The 19896-nt window shown below is 45.5% G+C and overlaps 1 protein-coding gene across 13 annotated transcripts in view; it reads right to left on the minus strand.

Annotated features, from left to right (window-relative positions):
- The window catches only part of FGFR2 (fibroblast growth factor receptor 2), a 103970-nt gene that overhangs the window by 38849 nt on the left and 45225 nt on the right, over window positions 1–19896 (minus strand). For all 13 annotated transcript variants that reach the window (XM_029244690.1, XM_029244700.1, XM_029244698.1 and 10 more), the window contains one exon: window positions 14107–14230. In XM_029244690.1, coding sequence (XP_029100523.1) covers window positions 14107–14230 — 124 coding nt within the window. The remainder of the gene's footprint in view (window positions 1–14106; window positions 14231–19896) is intronic.

Below are 19896 nucleotides of genomic sequence, written 5' to 3' on the forward strand. Positions count from 1 at the left end.
CTCCCATCACTTCACAGACACCTATATTTTTACATTAAAAAGATAAAGATTTCAGATCCCCAAAGAAGTCATTCATTTTTCACAGTATCACCCGCACAGGCTAAGCAAAGAGCCCAGAAGTCGAGTCTCCTAGTTTTTGTGGGCAGAAAATGTCAAAGCCGGGATCCTTTCAAGCATCACTAGAAACACTCACTGCTTGGCTGAGACACCATCCTAGCGATGGGCCACTGCGAGTCTCCTGGTCCAGCCGGGCGGCCAGCTGGATGCTACAGGGACCTGCCAGCAGCTGGCAGGGACAGAGCTCTGGTTCAACCCCGGCTCGCCCCATCCACGTGAGAAGAACAGAATTACGTCCACACACACTCTCCCCACCAGGCCTCCTCCCAAGAGATTTAAGCCCAAGGTGCACTGCCCTCCGGGCTGGACACGGCCAGCCAAGTTCACAAAATAGGCACCTTTGCACCTATCAAATATTGAGGTAGTTTACGCCTTTCCACAGAGAAGTGAATGTCAGGTATCGGTTCATTCTCTGGCTCAGTTTTCCAGTTTTGCGTGCATGTGTTTGCATGTTCAGAGATAAATATTTACAGTGGACCTAAATATTTATTCTCAGAAACAAAGGTACTATAAAATCTTAAATGTCATAAGCCAGATCAACTGAATTTCAAACCAAGTCCTCTTTCTTAAACATGCTTGTTTCTCATAAATCGTTTCACAAGCAAACACTGTGCATGTAATACCAAATAACGATGCCCATGAACAATGAGGTCTTTCATACGGCACGACAGCTCCAGCCTGCGCCAGCCTTCAGCGGAGAACGTCGTCACTGGGGCAACACTGGCAGGGCCCACGATGGAGCTGCAGTCTTGTTTTACTTGTGGTCAGCGTGCTGCTGCGCTCTGGTTATTAAGTTATTCCATTGCTATCCGGACTATGTTCACCAAAAAAAAAAAAAAAAAAAAAAACCACCACCTTTGCAATGGTTTCATGTTATTGCATTTGCAAATTACAGCGTACCAAATGTTACCGCTTACAGTCTTGAATTCATTCTTTCAAGTTTTCTCACCTTATTCAAAATAACCTCTTAGCCACCCCAACTCCCCCTCAGCCCTTTCTCACTTTGGGTACAAAAACTGCAAGCTGGATCGCTCTGTAATCGAAACCTTACACCGCCTTCCAAAACTTATTACAGCTGCCTTCAGTATAAAATGAAACCTTAGAGAATGTTATTTAAAATGTTTTTAAAAAGTCAGTAGGCCTCATGTTTCGTTTCTCCACATCAGGCTTTGATTTCCTTTGCAACCTTATTCTCTGCCCTTAAACAAGTCGGAGAATGAGGCCTGAAACATCTTGGAAAAGGTCCCTGGATGCCAGCATCTGCCGAGCACGGCGCTCCCCTTTCTCAGATCCTTCAGTGATCACTCTTCCTTGTGTCCATCAGACCCTTAAGAACAGGAATCGTTAGTGAGGGGATGACAGCGATTGGACTCCCGTTCTAACTTCTGAAAAGCTGGGGTGAAAGCAGGGTGCAGATGGCAGCTAGGAGAACAGGCTGGGTGGCAGCCCCCAGGAAGCGGGCAGCCCCTCCGAGGCCCGGCCCAGCAGGCACTTGGGAAGCACCGTGGGGACCGGGCAGTGACGGTGGGCACGAAGACCCTCCAACAGCGAATGTGTGCTCCTCGGCCCTGGGCCACACCAAAGCCCTTGGGTCTGCAACTCTTTTGGGCAGCAAGCTGATACAAAAAGAAGAATTAGTCAGTGAATTATCTCTGGATGAGAGAATAAAACCCAGAGCTGGCCCATCTCTTGTTCTTCTGCGATAACAAAAGTCACATCTTCTCCGCCAGGAAGCATTTCGTTTTAGGCAAGGGTCTCTTACAGCATGTTCAACTCTCAGATATTATAGCACATAGATTTTTCTCTTTACCGGGGGAGTGAAATACATATACAGAAAAGCTGACGAGCACCTCACCTGTGTTTTTACTGAAATGTTTAAAAATACATATTCTGGGTTCAGCAGGTTGCAGGGGCCAGTTCATGGGCCCAAAAGGGGATGAGAACTCTTAACAATAGAGATTCTAAGGTCCCTGCGTGAGCTCCAAATTAAGACAGAATGGAAGGCAGTCCAAAGGGCGTGGCTGCAGCCAATGGACAGTTGGCTGCCCTGCTGGAATGAGGTTCTACCAAATAAATGTGTAGTAAACACAGCCCGGAGTGCTTTAAAAAACACATTCTCTCCCCCGCATTCTCCCTCACTCCCTTTTGTCAAGTGCTCCAAATGAGTCCACTTTACCGAACCAGAAGGCCCAGCTGCTAAGAGTCTAAACATCAGACGGCCTGTCTCAAAATCCTGCTCTGAAGCTAGGACCAGGAAAGCAGGAAGAACACAGCCTGCTTCATTCCAAGGGCTAATTATTGAGAAAGAGAGAGAGAGAGAGAGAGAAAATACCTGAGTGACAAAGAATAAATCTTTGTTAATTGACCATTTGAAACTTTATAACATGCCCATCCTCTCCTGGACATAATAATACGTTTGCTCGTAAGAAATCTACAACTTTTGCTCTGACATAGCAAAGGCCATAAAAAATGTCCACCGGGCAGAGGGGCCTCCTGTACGGACTCAGTAAATACGCATCCCGGGGATCAGAAGGAGAACCAGCTTCTTAAATCACACCCTATAAATTAATCAAGCCCAGAGTCACTGGTTTCCCAGCACACACTGGTCTTCTAAGTATCCCTCCCCAAAGTTCAGCAGCGCTTGCAGCAAAGAACCATTTCAAAACCCCGCTCTCTGGCAGCAAAACACCAAAAGACTCCAATCACACCGCTTGCCCAGGACTGATCTGGAAACAGAAAGCCTGCTCTCGGGGCGCCCATTCATTTAAGGAACGTGAAGAACCCTGCCTTCCCTGTCTTTAAATTAAAATCAAAATTTAATTACCTTTCCTCTAAAATGGCAGTTTCTTAGCAACTCCAAGGGGCTGAATAAGGAAAGAACATTCTGCGATTTAGAGAACAAGTGAAAACAACTGAGAATTCTTGTTTCTAAAGCCCAGCCTCCCTTTTTTCTCAAGAGGAGGCGGTGGTGGCTTTTGTTGCATAAAAAAACCCGCACTAAACCAGTTAGCATGAGGCATGGTTATTAGGGGAGCCGATCAAAGGCCTCTGAAGTTTGAGGAGCCCAAAAACCTGCTAAAGCCCTCATGCTAATTACAATTAGTAGAATGAGTTCATTGTCTTGTCAAGACTGTGCCAAATGCCCTCAAACCAGACAGGCCACATCTAGCTGGGTTCTGAGTTTTGTTTTCCCTAAGCTTCCTCCAGCCTCTAGAGACTGGCACAAAAGAAGGTCAGAACCAAAAGTGATCTGGAGGAAAAGGGACAGTTAGGATATAGGATGAGAAGGTGTGCCACAGGAGGAGTACCACATTTCTTTCTTTCTCAGAAAGAATCAAAGTATGCGTAACCAGTATTTTGCTTGTCACCTTCTACAACAGGCTAGGGATGCTGGGTACTTGGAATTACTTTAAAAAGACAAAGGGGGGGCGGGAAATGCATTCTGGTAGAAAGTGACTGGTTTGCCGCTCTTTCTCCAACCTGCACATAGCCTCGTTTTCCTCCTGCTTGGACATCTGACTCTGGAAGGTCTTGAGGAACTGGGCTGGGGATCCATCTTCCTCTAAAACATACATGTTTCTCGGCAGAGAGAGCAAAGTCTGGGGAGCAAAAGCTGGTTTGGGAAAAGCCAAAGTGTTCTCCCTCCAGCACTGAGATTCCTCAGTGACTTATGGAGGCTGCACCATGTGAAATGCTAGAAGCAAAACACCACTAATTCCTTTGTGTTTGCTCGATGAGGTGGAGACGCAGGGTGAAGTGCTGGCTGAGGCTGGAGGGCCTGGGAAGCCCAAAGCAGGCGGAGGCACAGTGCCTTCCTTAATTAATGTCATAGACGGTATTATTTGGCTGGGAGTTGAGTGGCTTCTACCAGCTGGGTGTCAATTTAGGTCTTCTTGGGCAAATTACAGGAGCAGGGCCGTGTGTTATTTACACCCCAAATGTTTACGATACCCTGATCTCTGTGCCTTCGAAAAGTTAAACTGGAACTGAAGACTCTTTGGCAGCCACAGGTATGCCAATTTTAGGTTCAAAAATGCCCTTCTTTTTGTTAAAAAGAGACATAGCTTTGGGATGATGAAGAAGTTCTGGGAGCGAGAGCGGTGATGGTTACACAACAATGTACTTAATGTCCCTGAACTGCGCACTTACACATGGTTAAAATGGTACATTTTATGTTATGTGTATTTTACCACAACTGAAAAAAAAGAGAGAGAGAGAGAGAGAGAGACATGGCAAAGGTGACAATATCAGAGTAAGATATAGTCCTAGGATCATGGAAAAGCTGCCTTCTCAATTAGTTTAGCGTGTTTATCTTGTCCCACTGCCTAAATGAAGGTTTTTCTCTCTTCTGACACAAAGACTCTGCACAAGGTCCCCCCCCACCCCGTATTGTGCTTGGTTTTCACGCTGATGCGAAACTCAGACATCAGTCTCCCCAGGCTCCCTCCTGAGGAGCTGGGGTAAACACAGCTGAGAGCAGTCACGCTGGGGAGCTCCATCACGGAGCCTCAGCACCCCGCCACTTGCCATAGCGTGTGCAACATCTTTCAGGAATGCAAGATTATCAGCTGGTGTCTGCAGAGCTGGGTTCCCTTCATGGGAAGAGTATGCTAGAAACAATAAAAAAAGAAGAGAAAAAAAAAAAAAAGTCCAGGAATTAAACATACCCTCTTGTTACACAGGCAGAACTCTGATTTAGAATATCTTTTCTCAAATGATCTGCAAAGAAGCTAAAAACCAAACCATGGAGGAGTCGCAAAGACAGCAGCGATCAGAATGAAGCTGTTTAAGATGAAAATGTTGATATCAAAAAAGATCCAGAAATAGGTCCCAGAAAAATATTCACCCAGGTGCCCAACAAATAGGTGTATGCAAAGCTTGTCAACGGAGCCTCTCTGGTAACTGGAAACCAGAAGATGAACACAAGTTAAATACCTAGCAAAAGGGGGATGATTAAATAAATTATACTCTGTTCACAACAGACAGCACACAGGCCACTAGGAAGAATGAAGCAAAGAGATATGTACAGACATGGAGAGATGTCCACGGTAATAATGTTGACAGTTTCATCAACTTTCACCATTAAAAAACCTTACTTCTAGAGGAAGTCCAGAAAAATCCATCATGCTAATCTCTCAGATGCCTTACTTTGCTCCTGGGGCGTGTCAAGCAGAAGCAAAAGCTTTTAGCCCATCTGAGCAAACAAGAAATGCCTCCCTTTGGTAACGAACCATAGGAGAAGTGGAACAATAAAACCTCATTTGTCTTCTTAGAGGCAAACTCAGACCCTGAAAATAAAAGTGATTCTAGATAATTCCTTGCTATAAGCATCATCTAAAGAGAAGTTTCAAAATAGTCACCCAGATCACAAAAGGCTCCAATATGAATTCTACGTCTCTTCTCACCATCCAAGGCAAATGGGAGGCCTCAGGCCAGCCTGCAACCCTGCCCACTGCCCACCGATCACTCAGTGATGGTTCACACACAAGATGGTTTTGTTTCTTTTGGCCAAAATGTAAAATTTAAAGGACTAAATCCTTCATTTCTCAGTCTCAGTCCAGAGTGTATACGGAACCAAATAAAATGAGGAATTCCTTTTTCAAAAAAAGCACAACTTCCAAAAGATTCCTCCCAAATAATATGCAATGCGTATCTTAAAAAAAGAGCACTTTCATGCTGAGATGGTAAAGAATATGCCTGGGGCACCACCTGACCTGTGATGTGTGCATTTATTTGGGATGGACAGAATTCCTACAGGCCTTGTTTGAGAGAATTCTCTAAGGGGGAGGCTCCAGGAGAAAGAAAGTAAAAGGAGGAGTTCTATCAAGATCCAGGAGTCTCCATCCCTATTTATCATCTTCTCACGGCGGCAGTTTGGGGTCTTTTGCACTGTGAGCTGAGAACCCCAAGAGGCCAAAGCACGTGTTTCATTCAACCAATTGTCCCAAACACCCTCTAGGCCAAGCACAGGATGCCCCATAGATAGAGGATTAATCATTACAGTACAATCAATAAAGACAATCCCTGTAGAATGCTCTGCTCTATCTTTTCCCTCTAAACCAAGGCACTGATGTCCTCATCTCCTCATCTCTCTCTTCTCAGAAGGAGAAACAGAAAAACTTTCCCAGAGAAACACTAACATCCTCCCCTCAGCCATCTCTTCCCCACTTCCAACCTGACTCTGACCTCACTATGGCGAAACTCTAAATGCTGCCTCTCCAACTCAGACCTGCTCTTGAACTTGGGAACACACCCCTGTTACGATAGGTCGTTTCTGCCCTACCTTCTCCTGACTGTGAAAATAAACCAAACACAAGACCTGAATGTAACAGCAGGGTGTTCTAAGGGAGGGGGAATCCACAAAAGCACTCTGGTGGAAGTATTATTTAAACGGAGAAGAATTTGTTGACATTTCTACACTCATCTTAATGAGAGTCGGCATAATACGTCTCAACTGGGGTCTTTTGTGAAAAAAGGTGACCGGTAATTGAAGCTGTATATATACGTTCAGAGAGGAACTCGGAAGATTCCTTGCATTAGGATTTGCAATATGTTAAGAACCACATACCCCCAAATATAAGTAACTCAGGCTGTTATTCTATTATTTCAATTCAGCACATACTGATCAAAATCTTGCTAAGTTCTAGCTCAAATTACTGGGCACTCTGACTGCCATGGATGAATCTACATCTTCACACCACGCTTACTTGCCCAGAGACTAGTAGCAACAAGCTTTCTCTCCGCCCTCTGCGCCCACCTGAATTATTTCCAGCTACGACGAAGAGACCCTCTTACAAAATGCTGTAAGTCATTCACTTGTCTGTAACACTTCTACATCCTCTTTGCCCATACCATAGACTCAACGCCAAAGATCAGACAAGAGCTCAAATATCAGCCCCTCACCCCAGTCACCGCAGTCAGGCCCACTGCCAGAATCTAAAACAATCAATCAGGCTTCCTTCCTCAACTATGGAGCAGAGGGCAACTGATGGCTTGCAGAGAACATGGCAAATATGCTGATACGGCAGTTCTCACATGGTCCCATCCAGGCCAGCGTGTGCCTGCTCCAACCCCAGGAGCTGGCACCCACAGGCATCACCTGCCCTCAATGCCCAGAAGGAGTAAGTTTGAGCTGGTATCAGTCCTGCAGGGAAGCGCTTTCTGCTCAGTACATTCGGCACTGATGTAGCCACCCACTGGCCAGCTTTTGCCCCTGGAATACCTGTTGTGAAATAGGTATGAAAAGCCACTCTGTAGCAACCAAAAAGCTCGTTAAACAGTAGCTACCAAAGGAAGTTTTGAAATCTGCGTCCTGAAGGAAAGGAGAGGACCAACCACTCCTTTAGCCAGGGCTGAGCTGAGGGTACATGTCTCGGCTTAGACCTATGAAAGGTGTGGGACCCCCTAATGACAGGACTAGACATCACTAGTGGGTCCCATTATTTAAAAGCACTGCCCTCCTACCAAAGCATGCCATCCCCCATTTTACAGATGAGAAAACTGAGGTTCAGAAGTTCCATGACTTCCCAGGCCACAAAGCTAGCAAAGGATGGAAACAGGATTTGAACCACTCGCCCACGTAATTCCCACCAGTACCTGCAGAGGTGCTCAGGTGTCCCCCCGAGGGTTGATGCTGTAGCAACGGTTAGGACGAGGAGGCAGTATTGGCTGCTGGAGCCACAAAAGCAGCAGGACTTGGCCTCCTACACAACCCCCGCTACAGCCCCACCATTCCACGTCCACTTTAACAAGCCCACTTAGGAAGGCACCGCTGTGACCTGTGCCTGGCATGGCACCTCCATCCATCCGTTCTCAGCTGAGGGGCTTTCTGCCTTCCTCCAGCTAGATTTCACAACGTCAAGCTGGCACGCAGAACCAGTATCAGGATAAACACCAAGTCTTGAACTCAGAGCAAGAAATAGAAAAGAATTCATTGGCATCAAAATCATGAATATGGAAAGTCAAATGAGGTCTGGCCAGGAAGGTTCTAGGTCAAGATGCTTCAAGTTGAGAATCCCAAGGGGCTCTGTGGAGCTGAGGCCTAGCGAGTGCCAGGGAAATGCACAAGAGCTCCAAGTTGGAAGGTGAGAGTCAGGTGTCCAATGCGTTCAAATCTCCAGATACACGGTATTGTGTAGTTTCATGCCACCTGCACTGCAGCCACCCTCTTCACTCAGAGAAACAGAAGCAGTGTCCGGGAGCCATGATGTGACAGAAACTAGGACAGAGAAGGGTCTTCCATAAGGAGCAAGTGGCTGGGAATGGTCCTAATTTTGAGAGCCTCACTAATAAACCAACCAGTTAATTAATGAACTAGACCACCATTTCTTCATTTACTGAAACACTACTTTGTTCCAACCTGACACCTCCCACCAAAAAGAAAGGTCCGCTGCACTGCAGAAGTGTGGTTTCGGGGGCTCTGACTTGCCTCAGTCCCCTCCCTAGGGCTCAGGGATCACACTGGGTCCTCTGTCTTCCCAGGACGGGACTGCCCCAAGCAATAAACGATTGACACCACCTCTCCCACTGGACGGGCTGCCGAGCGCTCAACGTCAGCCCCTTAGTCAGGCCTATGGGTCAGCGCCCGCAATAACAGCCTTCACTCCTCCCCGACACACACCTGGGGGGTGGCAGTCAGCGCTGGCACGGACTCCTTCTTGCTTTCGGGCTGAGTCCCATGACGTCTGAAGCCGGGTTACAGCAGATTGATGTCAAGGGCCAGTGGACAGCGCTGTCCCTGTCTGCCGCCGAACAAGTCAGGGCTGGCGGAGGGGCCTGGGTGATCCCCTCACAGCCAGAAGGGACTCCTGGCCCCGACCGGCTCCCAACCAGCCACCGAGACACTGTGTGTTGCTTATAGCTCTTGCCCCGGGAGGACAAATTTCTGGAAAGCAGACTGTAGAGGAGTAGGCAAGGCTGGCCTCTGCAAATCCAGAGGCCCCGTATCCACCTCTGCTGCTCTGCTGCCCCCCAGGATACCCGATGCCAGGTGAAAAGCTCACAGGTTATCTGATGCTCTCTGGGAATGCAGAACTGGACATCGAAAGGAGGCAGAGTTCACAATTCCAAGCCAAAGAAAGGGTCTATATGAGTCAGAAGGAGCAACTGGTCTTCTGAATACTTCCGTCTCTCTCTCTCACATTTTGGGGTTTTTTGGACACAGAGAGCTGCACATGGGGTTCGCCTTTGAGTCTGGCTGAGGTAGCTGCTGACTCCACAGCAATCCTGAAACAGAGACAGCAGTGTGTGGTGCGCGCAGCACGAATCTAGGATTCGAGAGGACCCAGCTCTGGAGTTCCTTCGAGCCCTTGGCAAAAATCACTTACCCGCCCGGAACCTGGAGGTCCCCAGTTGTAAAATGGGGTGAGAGGTGGAGGTAACGAGACCAACTCGATGAACCTGAAGCTCTCTAACTCTACAACCCTCTTCTGCGAGTTCAAGCAACTATCTCAGTCCTGGGAAAGCCCTGACGACAGCATTAACCAAAGATGGAAACCTCAGCAGGACAAGTGACCGTCAGCCACTGGCCGGTTCTGGCGGTCCCAACACGGCATCCAGGTTGTTCAATAAAACTTCTGGTTGAGTCAATAAAGGCCATTTAAGACGTCTTCTAACCCTCAAAGGAGTTTCCAAGTTTAGAAAGGAGGAAAGTAGCATTTGTTGCTAGCCACCTAGGTACCAGTTGGGTGTTTTCACCTGTTTACCCAACCGATTTCTCATAACCACTATAGTGGGTTGAACTGTGGCCCCAGAAAAGAAAAGTCCATGTCCTAACCCCCTGGCATCTGTGAACGTGACCCTATTTGGAAATAAGGTCTTTGTGATTGAGTTTAAGGATCTCAAGATGAGGTCATCCTGGATTGAAGATGGCCTCCAAATCCAATGACAGGTGTCCTTACAAGAGAAAGGCAGAGGGAGATTTGAGACAACACGGAGAGGAAGAACACGGGAAGACAGAGCTGGAGGTGGAGTGATATGTCCACAAGCCAAGAACTGCTGACAGCCACCAGAAGCTGGGACAGAGGCATGAACGGATTCGCCCTCGGAATCTCCAAAAGGATCCAACCCTACAGAGAGCCTGACTTCAGACTTCTGGCTTCCAGAACTGACAAGAGAATAATTTCCTATTTTTGAGCCATCCAGCCTGTGATGATGTGTTACAGCAGCCCCTAGGAAACTGATACAGCCATCACAGAAACGAGGTAAGCATCACCGCTGAGAGAGGCTCAGAGGAGCTAGTCACTTGTCCCAGTTCTCTTGGTCCCCAGTGTGTGGGCCGACAGAGCCGCTATGCTCACAACACCAGGCTGCCTTTATCTAACATTAGTGAGTGTCAGCACCTTCCTTTTCAGACACGAGGAGAGTGAAAAAAAAAAAATGTCATGAAGAACCTAGGGGTAAGACAGGAATTAGGACACAGACCTACCAGAGAATGGACTTGAGGATGTGGGGAGGGGGAAGGGTAAGCTGGGACAAAGCGAGAGAGTGGCATGGACGTATATACACTACCAAACGTAAAATAGATATAGCTAGTGGGAAGCAGCCGCGTAGCACAGGGAGACCAGCTCGGTGCTTTGTGACCACCTAGAGGGGTGGGATAGGGAGGGTGAGAGGGAGGGAGACGCAAGAGGGGAGAGATATGGGAACATATGTGTATGTATAACTGATTCACTTTGTTATAAAGCAGAAACTAACACACCATTGTAAAGCAGTTATACCCCAATAAAGATGTGAAAAAAAACAAAAAGTTAAAGGACTTCTGCCAGGCTGCTGCTTCTTGGTGGCAGGGCCCCAGGCAGAATTCTGCGCTGCTTCAACCTCGCTCACTGATGAGCTACGGGTGAACACTTGCCACCTCCCAGAGCTCGCTATTTTAAGGAGAGCCCGTTTTATTATCACCACAATTACTGAGATGTGGAGCTTCACACTAATTTTCCCTTGCAAGTAAATGGCTGAAAAGTAATGGTGTCAATTTTAATGAGGATCAAACAAGGCTCCTAAAAGACTCCCATAAACCAAAGCGTTTCCCTCACACACAACAATGGCTCGCTATTTAATTCCAGAACACAAGAATGTCACTTAAATTACACAGCTTTTACATTAAAGTGCTTATGGGAATGCCTTTCCAAGGAAGAATTTCAATAAAAAGGTCTCACCCAGTTCGATGCGTCGTCATATCCAAACTACAAACCTATGTATCATAGCAACAAAAATAAAACCTCGGAGAATGGGAACTAGGTCAGGACTTCACTTTCTCTGGGAAAGAGTCTCTGATATTCTGTCAAACAGAGATGGAGCTGAGAGGCTGCTACCACGCAGCCATGTATTAAACTCGGACCTACAGGCCACCAGAAATTCACAGTTCAAGCCTGAACCCCTTTTGTTTCCACTTGCCGAGATGTTCAGGATGACTGTCTGCCAGCCCTGTAAGTCTGCCTGAGACTCTTCAGCTGACTCAATTCTTATTTTATTACCACTTCTCAAAGCAATTACTAGGGTTTTGAGCAAAGATGAGAGTATTTCACACCTCCATCTTTCCTGAAAATGTCTTATACTCCACTGACTTTTGGCTTCTATTTATAAAGAAGGTTCAAGGCTTGGAAAATTATTGGGGTTGAGCTTTAATGGATATTCCCAACCAGCATTGTGTCATTATTGGCCCACGTTTAGCTGGGCGATCTCCCAAATTTGTGACATAATCAGGCCTTTCTCTGCATTACTCCATACACTACGCTCCCTCCACATTACAGCACTGAATCATACGCTCTTTTCAACAAGACTGATCGCCAGGGGATTAACATTAGACCGCGCGATTCCATTATTCAGCAGCCCAATTCAAATCCAACCCTAAAGTCTAAGAGAGATTTCAGGGCTTCACAGAGATGAGCTGCCAGAAAGCTGAAAGGGGAGGTGGGGTGAGGGACCTCTGAACGTTTTACATAACAACTCAACCTAAAACCTGCTAGAAGCAAGAGCCCGCGGCTGAAGTGGCCGAGATATGACTCCTGATTCCTGGAATGGCCCCAACCAATCTTAATGAATGATTTGTAGATCTCTGCAAAGCCAGGATCCCCAAAGACTGCTGTTAACACAATTATTTTATTCCCACAATAAATGACTTTTGTCCAAAATTAACTATTTAGAACTTTTAGCCCCAAAACTTTCTTTCCTTTAATAGGAACACTTTCATGTCAAACTCAGGATATGCGAGGCCCAAAGTGAAATCCAAGTGGTGTGCTCCTCTTTTTTTTTTTTTTTTTAATTAATTTATTTTTGGGGGCCACGCCATGCGGCACGTGGGGTCGTGGTTCCCCGATCAGGGATTGAACCTGCGCCCCCTGCATTGGAAGCGTGGAGTCTTAACTGCTGGACCGCCAGGAAAGCCCAAGTCGTGTGCTCTTTGATCGACAGACTTATGACACATCAATGCCAAAATAAATGTTAACCATTTTCTTCTCATGTGTGAGTGTTACTTCTCTTTGTGTTTGTTTGGTAAAATGTCAGTACATAGTGATTCCCACTAAGAAACATTCCACAAATATCTCTGTGAGAAAAGAAGGCTCTTAAAACTCAGGCTTTTATGAATATCTATAGAATCTATATCATACAAAATCCTTTCAAATTTCACATTAAGGCTTCTGAATAACAAAATGTTGTTTTTTTCACTGAACACTTTACAAATGGAGATAAAGGCTGAACCATGCTTTCTAAGGCAGAGTTTCTTACGGATTTAATTTAACCTGATAGAAAATTAAAATGGTTTTCTATTTAATTTTCAGTTAACCTAAAACTTCAATTAACCACATCTATGTAATTTGGTTAATCAAGCTGTTGCAAAGTTTCTTTAATGGCTCTTTGGGCAATTCAAATATCTATGGGGTCTCTCTCCTCAAAGAGTTTATATTCTACTGAAGGAGAAGAAATGCCCACATGTGAAATAATACTAAGGGCACATGCACAGGAAATGATGGTGGAAGGCCTTTGTTTATGGATGCACAGGGGGTGGGCATGAGTTTGTGGGGTTACAGAGGGTCACACTAACGCACGCAAAATGAGTCAAGGTGAGACTGAGGCTTTAGCAGGAGTCAGAAACCTGCATGTGGGGATGTGCAAACCGATTAGGTAACCCACAGCAAGGACTCAAGGACAGGTGGCCACACTGAGAGTCAGGGTAGATGGCAAAGACAAAAGGTGGCTTCTACAAAGAAAAGATCTCAGCCCACCATCCCGAAACGAGACACCTCCTAGGTGTAAGTTTATCAATCCTCCAACAAGACAGAGAAACAGCCTTTCTTCATCAGTTACAACAAAACCCATCATAATAGACCAGACTTAGGAAGAAATTTGAGTTTCCAGGACAACAAGCTATGTTGTCTTAAGATATTTCCTTAAAATAGCTTATTTAAGCACTTTGATTAAAAAAAGTATTCATAAGCCCATTAAAACAGTTCCCTTTTCGCAGAAGAAATAGCTTCTAGGAATAGACGTTGAACTTGTAGTGTCTAATGACTTTCTTCTGATGGGACTGAAGGGTCCCTTGACGTTAACCTTCGTCCAACCAGCTATAAGCTCAGTCATTATAATACCTTTTCCTTTACTCTTCAGCCAGCATTATATAGTTGCCCTTCTTTCAGCAACAACGTTCTCCCACAGCCTAACTGTACCTTTCCCTGCAGACACTAACATTTTGCAGAGAAATCTCAGCTTCCAGAACATCAGCACATCTCACACCACATCCACATTACACAAGATGATGCTTGGGAGCCAAGGGGATCACGCAAAACACACAAAACTCAGCTAATCAGGAAACAGAACGTTGTCAAATGACAGAAGAATCCTTCCCAAATGATAGCGTGTATTTAGAAAGAATGAAAACAAACCAAGTCTCCTGAAAGCATGGGGAGAAACAAGACTCACTTTCACAATTTCAAATGAGTAAAGCTGCAGCAGGCTGGCACGTGGCTGCCACTCGGGGAGAAGCAAACTCACCAACAACATCGAGGTGGTACGTGTGATTGATGGACCCGTAATCGTTCTCCACCACACAGGTATAATTTCCTTTGTCGGATGGGACCACGCTTTCCATGATAAGGCTCCAATGCTGGTTTCGTACCTGCAAAGATGAGAGGAAAGGTGGTTATTGAACAATCTTAGTACAGAACACCAGGCGCTTTGCTTTCTTGATTTAAAAAGAAGTTGAGGGAGACAAGGAAGGTAGAGAAGAATCACCTGAATTCTAAATTTACCTCATAATAAATACTCAGACTGGTGACAAAGGAAAACAACAATTATCATCACGGTGAACATCTGGCAAGCTGACATCATCATGTTAAGGTACAAAGGAGTGTTTGCAGTAGGTCTGTCACTGTCATGGGTTCGAGGGGTCCTCCAGGAGCTGCCAAGTGGCCGGGGAACCTAACACTAACCCACAGCATCAGTGCCCCAGGGCAGGTGAGCCTCAGACTGCCCATCCACTGGGAGCCCTCAAACCCTACGGTACCAAGGAACTACGTAGAGCAAACGCCAGTGAACACGTACTGTAAACCAGGCACTTTCCTGAGCGCTCCTTTCCACCTCAGCTAATTTAACCTTAACTCTCCCAAGGAGCCCACAAGGTAGGTGCTGTCATTGTTCCTGGAAGCTTCTGGTTTGAAGTCCTCTTAGATCCTTCCCCACAGCGCTTAGATGCTGCCAGGACATCTCAAGAAGTTTCAGCTGGAAACACAGGTCTGCCCCTCCCATCTCTGGCTGAATAGATGCTGCATGTTCCTGAGATACACTCGGAATTTCAAATATGGGAGCAATGAATCCTCAGGAAACTTAAGTTGTGTATCCATCTGTTTACAAACTCCTTGAGACTTTTCAAAGATAAGCAGCACATGAGAAAATAAGTTATTGTGATTCTTACCCTAGTTCTGTCAACATGCAAACAGACTAGATTCTAAGGTTTCCACCTTGCTTTCAAAGTATTTCAATAGACTCAGGCTTTCAAGCAAACATGATTTTTCCTTATCAAGGTCAAAATGCAGATTTCATCTTTCAGGTTCATGGCTTTAATATTTCTCTCCAAATCCGTATCATTCTTTAAAGGCATTTTGGACAAGGCATTCTGGAGAAATGGAAAGAAAAAATAAAAAGCCAGGGCCTCCTCATCTTATTTCAGGAATTCCAACTGAGCACTGCAAGTGCTGTCTGCCTTAATCACATAAAAAACCGATAATGCCAGCAGAGCCTGCGCAAGCACACGAGAGATTCAAGGAACTAAATTAGAGAATAAAGAAAATTGTCTCGTGAACGCTCCATTATAAAAAGGGGAGGGCAGAGCAGCTGTCCACTTTGAAAAGCAGAGCCAACAGAGGTAAGAGGTTAGAAGAACACGCGATAGTACAACTCTTTTCATGTCAGCCGTTCAGTTCAGCACAAGCCATCACAGCAGAGTGCGGTTACTGACGCTGAGTCCAAAAACAAGATTGCTGGTCGTCACTAACAGTCTCGGGAAGCATCATGGGGGTGAAGGCTGGATTCTTCTTCTTAACAGACTACAAGCCCTGAATTAAGACTGCGTTCTGAGCAGTCACTTTGCTTCAGCTGCTGCCTGAAAACGACTCCCCCTGTAAACCATGGAGGTTGTTTCAGTCTAAGGTCCTAGAGCTGGTGATGGGGTGTTCGTCTCACTGTCCCAGGTGAAATGTCTGGCAGTCAATGAACTTGAAGTCATCAGACCTACAATGGAGAGAGTCTGTTCTCTACATTGGAGAAGACTCACTTCTGCTCTTGGCTGGGCCACAGACTTTTAGGAGAACCAAAACAAGGGGCTGCGTCTCCTCTTGGGATAAGCACCTTCTTTGCAGAATGTATAAAAGGGATGCTCAGGAAGAAGAGAAGATGTGGATGCTAAAATCTCCAGTTTAAGAATTCCCTATGGAAATCCTGGCCCCCCTGGGGGCTACCCTGGAGCTGTAGGCTCAGAGCATGGAAAAGGCAGGTGCTAGCTCCTTGATTTAACTCGAGGCAGATGAGCCCTCAATGAGACCCTCCCTCTCCAGAAGCGCTCAGCAGTATCAGGAATGGGGCTCTCTTGGCCTCTAAGGAACCAGTCACGTGGAGGGTAACTCGGGCCGATGTCACCAAGCCACGTAATCCAGCATTTAGCCCTGCTGTAAATATTCAGTTCTTTGAGCCCCTGCTCAAATGTCATGCCCATAAGCCCTTAATCATGGCTAGTGCCTGTCTCTGGACCCCATCCAAACTGTCAATGTCTTTCTTGTGCCTGGATCCAGATTTGGCACAGAGTGGATTCCAAATGGAGCTGAACCTGAACTGTGCAGGCAGGGCATGGTCTGCCTCTGCCCGAGACATTAAATCTTGGCATATACAGCCCTGCATGCCACTGCCTTTTTTTAACCCTAGGGCGCATGGTCAGCTCCAGTCTTTCGTCGGGGCTGTGGCATTCCACGTAAGATCTACAAGGGCATGTGCTCCCTGGATATTTACTTCCTAGAGATGCACGACAATAATGTTAATAAGTTAACATTTATAAAATGCTTTCACAATGAGAAACACATTTACCCAACAGGGTGCTTCTGCCCTTCCAGAGACCTTGGTACTCAATCAATATTGCCCCATACCGTGCTGTTAATATTTATTTTCTTACACCGTGGCTCCAGTATTTGATTCCTTGACATACCACCAATCCCAAATTTTATGAGCTGTGGCATTTTCCAATGGATGCCCTTGGAAGCCTCCAACAGGGAGACTATTTGACACTTTTGTAGGGGACATCCTACCATTAATTATTGGTTGCTTAATGACAAGCTAAGAGACTACAAACAGTAACTCTACAAAGATGGGGAACAGAGGCACAAAGATTTCTGTGCTTTTTTAAACACACCATTTCCATACCAAGATTCCGGGTACACCTAAAGAAACTACAAAAATGTAAGATGTCATCTTCAACACGTTTTTCTCAATTCCTCAGCTTTTTAATGCTCCATTGTTTCTGCCACTTAGGTCAAATGAACATAAACCATCTTTGGTTGCACAGAAGAGGGAATGTAAATACTCAATAAACATATGAAAATATGCTTTAACCTCATTAAGGAGCAGGGAAATGCAAATTAAAACAATGGTGAGGGCTTCCCTGGTAGCGCAGTGGCTGAGAGTCCGCCTGCCGATGCAGGGGACGCGGGTTCCTGCCCCGGTCCGGGAAGATCCCACATGCCACGAAGCGGCTGGGCCCGTGAGCCATGGCCGCTGAGCCTGCGCATCCAGAGCCTGTGCTCCGCGACGGGAGAGGCCACAACAGTGAGAGGCCCGCGTACCGCAAAAAAAAAAACAAAACAATGATGAGACACTGTTATTCACCAGTTGATTAACAAAAATTAGAAAGATCAATGTCATTGAGTACTCGGTGAGGGTGGAATGGAGGGAAATAGAAACTCAAATTGATAACATAAGTTGAGAAAAACCTTTCTGTAAAATAATTTGCTAGTACCCATTAAAATTAGCAACACACATTTTTTTTTTTGGACCCAGCTAATTCCACTTCTAGAAATCTTGCCTACACGGAAAAGAGCAGGATTACTTCAAAGCACATAATAAAATTGTTGCTTCAAGCACAGTTTGTAACAGAAGAAAACTGGAATCCATCAACAGGAGACTCATTCATAATGAACAGTTTATTCCAAAAGAATAGCATACAGTCATTAAAAAGAATGAGGTATTCTTATGTGCAGTCCCGGTAAAATATCACTGATAATTACTGATGAATGAAAACAAGTAGCCTGAGTGCAAATATGTATATTCATGATTCCATTTTGTAAAAAATATACACACACAAAACACACACATGACACACACACACAACCTTCTAGGCGCATATAGGCCTGAATCTGTAAGCATGACTTGTATACAAGGTAAAATCAGAAAGAAAATGTACTCAATTGTTAGTGATATACTTTATATAATTAAGTAGTAGGATTAAAAACGTTTACTCTTTTCTCATTTTCACTTTTCAAATTTAAACATAAATCTCACACACACACACAAAAAAAGTGAAATAAACCCTAGGGTAGTAGTTGTTTTGTGGCAGAACCACCGCATGTGTAACTCTCCGGCGGACAGACCACAAAAGCCAGGGAGAAGAGAAATCCTGCAGTAACCGACCATGCACAATCCCTTCTTTTCATTCCTCCGTGTGGCTAAATCTTTGTGGAATTCATCAGTATTTTTCATCTGCCAAGGAACAAAATGAGAAAGCATGGGGTTTCAAAACTATGTTCACTAAAATCTTCTAAAAATAACATTTCAATACTGAAACCAAGCAGACTGAAGCTAATGGCCTCAACTCTCTTCTTACTTGTAATCCAAAAACTGGATCCACAAACATTCTACACCCTGTCATTGCAAAGACAAAAGGTGGCCCAGACAGGTTTTCTCGGAATTCCTCAGTTACCTAAAGCCTCCACGTTGCACCTAAAACCCCTAGCCTTCAGCTGACAACTGGGAATGTCGATTGAGTTGGTAGGACACCAAAACACCTAGGTGAAAGGTGAAAGGTCAAAGACCCAGCTGTCACCTGGATGTTTGCTTTCCACATTGCAAAAAACTCTGAACATTTCCAAACACCCAGGTGTTCGATAACAAGCAGAATAAACACCCAGAAGCTGGATGGAAAGTTTTGCTCTGTGCCAAATCGAGGAATGATGTGTCCACATGATGGTAAATACCCACAAGACTTCCTTCCATCCAGCTTCTGGATCTTCAAATTATGGAGAAGGACAGCACTCCCTTTTAACCCTGGCCTTCATAAGGTGTCCCACAAACTACAATTCAACATAGACCAGGTGTCATGAGGATGCATAAAATCTTACTAGCCCATGCCGAATCCCCATTTTCAGCTGGTTCCAGGGGGACTCCAAGCCATCCCTCTGGGATGTGTGTATACAAACTGAGCTTACATGTGCCAAGGGCTGTGGCACATGCTGCTTCCTATCACCACGCAGACCTGGAGACAAACACCTGTTTAATGCTTAAACGCCAAGAGGTTTGCTTTTCGGGAGGGGTCCAGAGAACAGGGCTGGGTGAGCTCTGATCTTTGAGGACCAATGGCAGAAACTCTTCCCTCTACTCAGTAAACAATGGATCTCTCCAGAGGAGGTGGGAAGTGAATTATGAAATGCAAGGCTGATCTCTTCGATGCCTGTTCCCTTCGATGCCTGTTCCCTGACGGTGCCCAGAAAGGTGCTCTGGGGACAGACTGCCAAAAGGGCATCCACTGCCTTTTGAACTTAACTCTTTAAAAACGTCATGGCCTTCTTTAAAAAGCTAAACACAGAATCACCATATGATCGAGCAATTCCATTCCTAGGTATACACCCAAAGGAACTCCAAGTAAGGACTCAAACAGATACTGGTACACCAATGTTCATAGCTGCGTCATCCACAGTGGCCACAAGGTGGAAACAACCCAAGTGCCCATCAACAGACGAATGGATAAACGGAGTGTGATATACCCATATAATGGAATATCATTCAGCCACTCTTTTAAAAGACGGAAGTTCTGATACATGCTACAACATGGATGAACCTTGAACATATTACGTGAAACAGCCAGATACAAAAGGACACATTTCCTGTGATTCCACTTACAGGAGATACCCGGACAGGCAAATTCACAGACAGAAAGTAGATTCGAAGTTACCAGGGCCGGGGGAAAGGAGGAGTAGGGAATTAATGTTTAATGGATACAGAGTTTCTATTTTGGATGATGAAAAAGTT

The sequence above is a fragment of the Monodon monoceros genome, unplaced genomic scaffold, assembly GCF_005190385.1.
Source record: "Monodon monoceros isolate NGI ecotype Baffin Bay Population unplaced genomic scaffold, NGI_Narwhal_1 Super_Scaffold_4, whole genome shotgun sequence".
Taxonomy (NCBI): Eukaryota; Metazoa; Chordata; class Mammalia; order Artiodactyla; family Monodontidae; genus Monodon; species Monodon monoceros.